Here is a 9643-nt window from a genome sequence, read left to right as displayed (position 1 = left end):
AGATATGTGGGGGGGGGGGGAATAAAACGGTCAGGTTTCTATGAACTCATTTATCCTAAACTAATCCTTTATTAAGCATTTCTGTCTTTATTACTTGAGATAATAGTCTAGACCATAAGGATAGGTGTAAGCTATAGATAGCTTAATTGTAATATATCCGTCGCAGTAAAACGCTTCATATTTGAATTCGTTACAAATTTATAAGTTTCATAAAGGCTTTAATGATTGATGAGTGGCATTAATCAGGAAGTCTCAATGAATAAATCTGAGATGGTTACTCTTAAACATGAGATCAAATGCTTAACGATATCGTATCTTACCACTAAGTTTTTTGGACAGACTGCATCCCTCGAATAGTTTGACTGGTAATCAGAAGCTAGTTATCAAATTTTTGCGGGAAAATGACATTTTGGCGATTAAAGAACTTGACTTCTAAATACTAAGAATCACTTCTTGAGTTTCGGCAGCCTTACCAGCTCTTAGATATGATATATGCTGCAGAGTTAATTACATATGAATTGATATTTGGTCAATGATTTACATTAAAAATAGGAGATACAGATAGATATCTATCCGTTACGTTTTTCTAAAAGGACAACCAAGGTTATATCGACAATTAATCCCGTCTATTGAAGGTTTGTAGCTATACCAACAAAATTATATTATTTCATTAAAAATATTGTAACAATATTAAGTAAACATTCATTTACCTAACTTTGAACAATGAATACTATGTAAACAAATCGAAATTCATTGTGCGGGATGTGGTGTGTTTTTTGCAGTAATAATAATATTGTTCATTATTGAGTAATCAATTGTATTTTTAAACAAGATATATATAAATATATCAGTCAATAAATAAATGGCTCAAAAGTAATTCATAAACCCCGCAATCAAAAAAGATCGAAAAATAATAGAGAATAAATATTACCTATTATGCAGACAAATAAATAAACGTGATTCCAACTTTTCAGTATAAGAAATCATAAGGATTAAATGGATAAATAGAGCAAATAATTACAATAAATAAGCTGTGTTACACTATTTGTCTTTGTTCCTAATCGAGATCGTCTTGAATTTCATCATTTACTTCATTGATAGAATTATTAGACCCGATAGAGATTACAACAGAATTTAAACATTCTCGTCGTTTATATGGTAGCTTTAAGGTGAAAAGTTGGACAATTGATAATAAAACCATGAAAGCACATAAACCCATATGTGGTGCACTGAAATCCTAAAGAAATCAAAAATGAAGTGAGAGGTCAATGGTAATCTTTCGTATACAATAATAATTTAATATTTTCCATAGAAACGTACAACTATATAAGTATCGCTTCTAAACATCACTTATCCCAAATATAATCAACTACAAATAATACAGATACGTATAGATTATATTGTTAACATGAAAATATCCACTATTCGGACATCGAATTAACAAAATAAAAGGGCGGAAATTTACTTAAATGACTTTTACGTCAGTATTTTTATGGTGATTATTATTATCACCTTAAACTGTAACCAGAACCCAAGTGAACAATATTTAAAACAAAAGGTTGCATATTCAGAGATGGCAACTGCAACCGATAACATTTTGAATAAGCAATATTCGAAGACACGGCTTATAAAGTTAGATATTCTTAATTTATGTGTTTAGTAATTCCTAAGAATACATCTGAATATTGAAGCTTAAAATTACAGTTTTAGTGTGATGTTAATGAGCCTCCAATTAGATGGCGTAACAATATTTCAATATTAGGTAGATTGGAACACGATGTTGAGTGAAACTAAATTTACACACTACATCATAATTTTAAGTGTATCTACCAAAAGAATAGATGAAACTGTTTAGTCTTCTCCAATCACGTTGGGTAGTCTATAACAATTAAATAAACGATTTTGAATAATCTAACCAGATTTATTACTGAAAAATAAGTTTACTATGACAAATGTGATGACCCATATTAGTAATTTTTTGGCTAATAGTGATAATGAAAAGAAAAATAGTACAAAAAATTTGTTTGTTATCTTATACTAAATAGGTAGATAAATAGTTACACCTGCCTTGTTGAATTTCTAATTATTATGTTTTCTTAATTTGTACTAGATACAGTGATGATGCAAGATACTACATAAATAAACAGTAATTCATGGGGCCGACTGGAGTAATATAAGGGATTCTTAAGTGGTTAAATGTTCACTGGCTTTAGTAATTGCTTAATACTACGACACTAAAGAAAGACTGCTTCATCACAAGCCATTACTATGGTGTATTAAAAAACTTAAGACTAATCCCTTACTGTGACAATGAGATTCCCAATCATATCCAGTTATTCTCTATTAGAGTATAGTGTATTATAATGTAGTTGGAACTTAGTGTTGCATTATTTTCGTGGGATGAGGGTAACATAATACGCATAAATGACGATAAAGCTTGCCCACAAGAAAGCTTTTGATACAGGTTAGTCTGAGAAATAAGTTTCTAAAAATATTAAATATAGTTCTTAAGAACTCATAGATTTATTATAAAACGATCAGTTTTATTGCAAACTGTTTACCCGGATATCTTCATTAGGACCACAAGTGCTGATAATTTCAGTTGAATTGTTAGCTAAAGGTGCGGTAAACTGTAAAACAGGCAACATTACAAGGGAAATTATTTGGTTGGAGATGATAAGAAAGCTGGTTGTAATTGCTTCAGAAACTGGATAAGTCGCCTCTGCGGCTAGCTCTAAACACAGGGAAAACTGAGAGAAACCAAATGCTCCAAGCCAAATTAAACAAATGGTGATTAGTATTTGCTGGTTATGGAACCACAATACGATACTTAAGCAGACAGATCCCAAAACACTCAGTGAAAATGTGATCTAATAATAAAAGCAAATAAAAAACAAGCACAATATGATATCGCGATACTCAAATAAAAACGTACATCACTGTTTCAATATTCTTCAATTTCGGAAGCATATATCTGAAGATAGTAAAGATCATGAATAACCCTGTGGTAATTTCCTATTAATGTTTAATAAACAGGTGAATCTATCTTTAAAGTAGATGAAACACATAATGATTGTGTTCTTACTTGAAGTGCATCCCTCGAAAATCGATTATCGTTTTTTTATACGCTTCCTACATATATTTCTTTACGAAACCGTTATTTTATTTCATACGCCACACTGCCTGACGCACTAATATTTCTATGTTGTGTCAACTGACAAACGAAGAACGTTATAAGCAGCGCTGAATAGTATATGAATAGATTGAAAAAACTTTTTATTTATTTATTTATTTAAACACATAAATATTGGTACAAAAAGCACCAGATAAATATGCGCCTCACAAATCTCATTCGATTTGTGTGAGGGCTGTGATACTGCCCAGGCGCCCAGACTGAAGCAGGTGGTTTTCTTAGGGGGCCACACCCGGAGCCTTTGACCTAAAGGTCCGATCCACAAGGCAGTGGAGCATCGTGAGGAGATGCAGTCCCATGGTAGCCGGTGACCAACAATAGGTTCATACGCCATTCGTTCCATCAGGATCCTGGAGCCCATGTGCACCATTGGTTTGGAATCAGGGTTTTCCAACTCCCCTAGGTGGACCCTCCATGTCCACCAACCCGGTTAAAGCGCCGGACATTCGCTTTTCGTCCTCTCAATTTCGTAAACAACACCCCCGCCACGAGAAGGCAGTGAGTAGGACTTCCCTGTCAGAGGCTATATATTCGCGTGGCCATGTGAGAGCATTTCGAGAGGGAGAGCGGACTCTCCCCACTCTCGGCCGTACCAGGGCATTTGGGGGCAGGCGGAAACAAAATGAGCAACTAGTTCAAGTTACTGCTTATTCATTGGTGGAGCTTGTCTAGTTGGAATCAGGACGATACTCTCAATCAATAACTGGACATCTCAGGTGACATAATTCAATATCGATCCCAATGATTCAGAATGATTCACCCTTTGTTTTCAATTAAATCGAGTTCTCACATTATTCAACACTTCTTGTTCTTAGAATGAGTTCCTTAGCAAGCCGCATTTTCTATGTATGATCTCTCGCAGTATCATTGCTATTTTAAATCTCTCGCCATTCATCTTATAATTTCTATCTAACTATAGTGATTTGATGTGGGGACTTGGGTGGATACGCGCTGTGCCAGGTTTTACTCTCGTTATGGCTATCAGAATGACTATAAATATTGTTGAGCATTATAAAACTTCGGTACACAACGACATGTGGTCCGATGTTTAACCGATTAGTCACAGGAAAACTAGGATCTAACACAAATATGCATCACTTTAGTTCTGCATAATTCGCATTAGCAAAGCAAGAGAAAAGCCAAACAAGGTAGAATAATAATGACAACCCTATTAGAAATAGTAACATGTGAAATATAGTTAAAAATTAACGAATAAGATCAAAGGACAAGAAGTATGGAATGATATTAAGCTCACGAATTTAAGAAAGACACAAATTAATCCAACTGGCCCCTGATAACAAATTTTAAGTCACAGCACATAAAGTCTACAACTACGGATTAAGGTTAGTGCGTTGGCACCAACTATAATGTTTACATCTCTTCACACTGTTAAATATGATGGTATAGAGCATCCGAATATATAATGACTAAATATGTATGACGAATATTCTAACTACTCCTGGCATGAGACACATTTACTAGCCGTAAACCAACCAGGAACGAATTGTTGAACAGTATTCTCACCACTTGACAGATAGACGAACGTGCCATTAACTCCAATTGTTGCACAACTGATTGGTAGTTAATTAATTTAAAATCAGTCAGTCACAACGTAGAATTTCGTACGTACGTACATCAGTTCGAGTTGCCATACCACATTAACACACAGATGCAGTTGTCGATTCAAATCCCATAATGGTAGGAGTAGTAAGAGTATAATCAGTAACCCGAAAGATTAGGGTTTGAAGATGTTATTGAAGGAGTATAATACAGTGAAATAAATTTGGAAATAGAAAAAGGATAGGGACATGAAGAATTCAGAAGATTAGAATTTGGTAGAACACAAAGAGTGGATGCATCTTCGCCATTGCAAACGATTTTGAGCCATGTCATTCAAGGTCTCTAACCATCGGTTGCTATCATCTCGCGGATCCCAACCAGGTAGTCTACACCTACCAACATGGCCCAGTCCACTTGTCAGTGACTTCATGGATTTATGCCATGTTTTGGTCTGGCCGCCCCTAGCTTTCTTCCAACCTGGTCCTACACCATAAAGCATTGCACGTCGGGACAGTCGGTGGTTGGACATACGTAACACGTGTCCCAGCCATCTCAACTGATGAAGTTTCACTACTTCATCAATTGATTTTCCATCTTTACCTAGTACCCGTTTCCTAACGACTGCATTACTTACCCGGTGGTCCCAGGATAGACGAGCAATGCTTCAAAGACACCTATGATCGAATACTAGCAGCTTACGAATATCTTGTACTCTTATCGGCCATGTTTCACTGTCATAAAGTAGGACGGAATTAACTGCTGCACAGTAAACCCGTCCTTTTGTTGCTAGACGGATATCTCGCCTACGTCATAAATGACGCAAGTTGGTGACAGCTAGTCGAGCCTTCTGTATTCTCGCTGAGATTTCGTCACACACCAGACCACAAGGGCCGATGAGACTCCCAAGATAATTAATTTAAACTACGTCTGTATTGACATATCAGCGGTAAAACTACCAGGGTTGAGAACCCCTGTAAAAATGAGATAGCCAACAAACTTAACTTCTCCACTAAGTATTAACGCAGACCAGTGCTAAAGCAATATATTTCAATGTCCAGTAACAGACTTACATTTTATTTGTTATGCCGTTGTTAAATACTTTTTCTTTTAATAAACTTCAGCACAAAAGTCTCAAAAATTCAGTTGTGTTCTTTATTTTAAATAGTACTGTGAGTAAATTTGCTTAAATTAGGAAATTGTGTTTGTATTTAGAGCTATACGAATTGATATAAAAATCGTAGGGTAGATTAAAAACAAGTAATACCAATGTATGTCGTAATCATTGTAACTTCTGAACTTTAGAACATAATTTACTATTAATGATTTCGTGATTCGATAAAGTGATCAGAACTAATTAGACAATTTTTATCATTTAATAAAATTAAGTCTAAAAAATTGGTATATCTAGTCCCATTCTTTAGTCGATTAAACAATTTAAACTAAATCAATTTGTCCTCTAAAGTTGCGGTTTTATTATCTACACAGATTTGTACAAAACACATACTTATTGAATCACAAATTTATGAATTTCTAAAAGAAACACATACCTTTAATGTTTCAATAAGGAATCCCGTTCTATCCACAAATAATGCAATAGGACCAGCTGCTACTAAGCCTGCAACTATTGTGATTGATCCACAAAACCCAGCAAACTGGTTGGAGTAACCTTTAGTACACAAAATTTGCTGTAAGAGGGCCGATAAGACAGTAAAATATCCGATGCAGCTACTGAATGTAATTGTAATAATCCAAAAACCATAGAGCTTAAGAGGTGGAGCAAACGCTTTCAAAAAGTCGCATAAAGAATGAAGTGAAATAAAATGTCTGTTTGAGTTGACTCGACGATTGGCTATAGCCACGGTCGCCACATATGAAGGGGGTGTGATTGGTTTACCTCTGCGGACTAAAAATATTGACAGGAAGAACTGAACAGCAACCAATCCCAAGGATATGTAATTGAAACTAACAATATCGGAAGAACTCTTGACATAATTAGGGGCAAATGCATTGCCGAGCAATATGCCTACTGAATTTCCAAGCGATGCAATAGTGTTTGCGGTGGTACGCTGATTGTCGGGGAACCAATCGCACGCAAGACTGGTTGTGGAGAACAAGCAGAATGGTTGGGCAAAAGAAGCGATTACCTGCCCGAATACTATCAAAATGAGACGTCCAGGGGATGAAATATTTATATATGGTGCGCTACTGAAAACGCGCATGCACCCACACAATAAGTTACAAATGGCCGTACATAAGACAATGAAACGTACTCCAAGATAATCTATGACATAAGCTATTGGGAGGCCAAGCACTATCGTAGTCAAAGGGTAAATTAGAGAAATGAGATTGAGAACCATGTTACTTGTTGAGTAAAACTCCACAAAGTAGTTAGCAATGGGGGAATAAGATATCCACAAATAAGCATTTGTACAACTCAGTGAGGCAAATGTAAAGACAATAATCCATCTTGTTCGATACACGCGAAAATCAGTTTCTTTCAAATTATCAAGGACGTCTTTAAAATCCTCCTGACCATGACTCAAGACGCGCTGCTTAAACGTCATAACAAAAGATTGATCTTTGTAGATTGTAGATGGGTCATTAATGCTCACTGGTTACAAGTGGAAATCATATTCCACCAAAAGAAGTGAAACGTTGCCTGGAAAACAGAAAAAGAGTGATATTTGGAATATGTATTAATCAATAAAGTGGCTTGTCAAATTATTGATCATCAGGATAACTCGACTCAATGATCAACAATACAAGCCACATGAATGCTAAATACAATCGATTAAGTTAATCTCAGAGGAGAAGATTCAAATGACCTGAGGTTTGGCAGTATGGAGTTAACTTTCTATTCTGAGATATATTTATAAGGCTGGACAAAACTGAAATGTGAACGTTAGGACAAAGCAAGCCAGAGTGAAAATAGGTACCAACCTCTGGATTGCCTGGAGGTCTTTATTATGTAGGTCCTACCTCCTTACATAACTTTTTGAGAATGTTAGTTAGAAAATGCAATCATAAACAGCAATGTCGAAAGATTAAATCTTGAATCCTACACAATTTGTACACTGAAATAAGAAACAAGATGTGTTGGGTTCAATTGCAGTGTAGATTCGAAAGATAAACATTTGAGAACCCAAGAAGAACGTACAACTCCAGTCTATCCTAACTAACTTGTTGTTTTAATAGTTTGAAACAAATAATAGGCACAAGGACTGAAGAAAAAACAACGAATAATGCACACTTACTAAGGAAACGAGTTGTCAGCAGCTAACACTGACGGAATGCTGTCAAAACGTGAACTGAGAAGTAAGTCCAGAAATCGTGTGATCAAACTCGGTAGGATATCTAACATAAGCCTATGAGTATACTCATAGATCTGATATGACATTTTATAATGATTCGCGTTTAGCCTAAAGGTGAGTTTTACGCTTTTAAAGAGTGTGAGGATAGATAAAAAGCGAAGGAAACATAACAAACATAATCTCATGATGCCTTAAACACATAGCCTTACGATTGACAGAAAAATTTCTTTTCGAATTTGCTTAAGTAATTAACCTTGAGAAACAGTCCATAATTATGTAGTGAAACACCATCCGAGGTTTATGATGTAGATATTTCGTTTACATGGAAAATAGTCAAGACTGTATTTCAAATCATCCACTTCTTGTATTGAAATTTAGTATTCTGTTAAGTGCGTTGAACCTTAAGATTTCACCTCACAAGTTATCAGTAAAGAAATATCATGGTTAATATTATTATAAGGGTAAAACATTCAAAATTTCGGGATTCCTAGATAATGATAATGATCAGACGCAAAAGCAGAGTATCGGGTTTTTACGGTGAATAAGGTTGTTTTTGCGACTTTTTAACTCCATTACGGACCTACTGGTGATCACTTCAGGTTCCACGTGGAATTTTAAATTCAGGGAAGTATTACTTTGTCAAATAATCACCGGACTCATCATATGTTTGATCCACATCTTAGCTCTGACGAGTTCACATGGTGTAATATATCATGTTCAGGATCGGAGAGGCTAGCAGCAAGGCATTTGGATATTTTAACGATAACTAATGCTTAACATTTATCAAGGGAACAGACGGGGGTACGATAAATCGTTAGATTAAATTGATACTAGCTCATGTTGCTAGAGTGAAATGTGATCAGGGGCTCCAGAGGAGAGAATGCAGTAATAAAGAACAATGAGTTGTGATATTTACCAAGGCGGAGTAGATTCGAATGAAGGAAGGGAAGTCAAGGTTGGAATGAGGAAGAACTGAGAGTAGAGTGCTAAGTAAAACAACAATCATATCCTTCACAGTCTGTTTTTTCATCGTCCGATGCCTGCCACACAGTTTTCATGTAAAAGTCCGAGTTAGCATGTTATAGGTTGTTTTAGTAGAATAGTTAATCCAGCACAAAAATTAGAAACATGAGTCTGAATGGTGAGTGTAGGAGAACAATCTCAATATCACAGATCGATTGACTTGTTCTCATCCATAAAGAGCCTGATACAAACAAAATGTTCTGCCCCACAAACACGGGTGGATTGAAGTCATCGCCCTCACCATCAATGCTTGCTGGTCAGTAACTCCACCCTCCATGATGATGAATGCGGGAACATTCATTTAAGATGGCTTGGCTCAACCTTGCAGAAGTGATCATTCTTGTGTAGCTTATCTCTTTTATTCATGTTAAGTATATTGATCTATCCCCAGGCAAGATCTGTTCTTTAGAAACGCTAAACATTATATAACTGATGATTACGACACGATGAGTCAGTGTAGACAATGATGTGACTTCCACGTAAGATCTTACAGATTATACAGTCATATCATGACAAATTTACAGTTTTAGGATTAGGTCTATTATTTTATCAGTAC

The 9643-nt window shown here is 35.7% G+C and overlaps 1 protein-coding gene across 1 annotated transcript; it reads right to left on the bottom strand.

Annotated features, from left to right (window-relative positions):
* Nucleotides 1-1057: 1057 nt before the first annotated feature.
* Smp_090220 (feline leukemia virus subgroup C receptor-related) lies at nucleotides 1058-7276 on the bottom strand (the record flags this gene model as incomplete). The annotated part of the gene is made up of 3 exons (XM_018789776.1): nucleotides 6301-7276; nucleotides 2562-2870; nucleotides 1058-1237 (listed from the first exon to the last, which is right to left on the bottom strand). Exons 1-3 carry the CDS (start codon nucleotides 7108-7110, stop codon nucleotides 1058-1060), a joined length of 1299 nt encoding a protein of 432 aa, XP_018655185.1. The 5' UTR covers nucleotides 7111-7276.
* Nucleotides 7277-9643: the final 2367 nt, after the last annotated feature.

This window comes from Schistosoma mansoni, chromosome W (assembly GCF_000237925.1).
Source record: "Schistosoma mansoni strain Puerto Rico chromosome W, complete genome".
NCBI lineage: Eukaryota > Metazoa > Platyhelminthes > Trematoda > Strigeidida > Schistosomatidae > Schistosoma > Schistosoma mansoni.
Note: the sequence above shows the minus strand (reverse complement) of the source record. Positions and strands in the feature narration are given on the sequence as shown.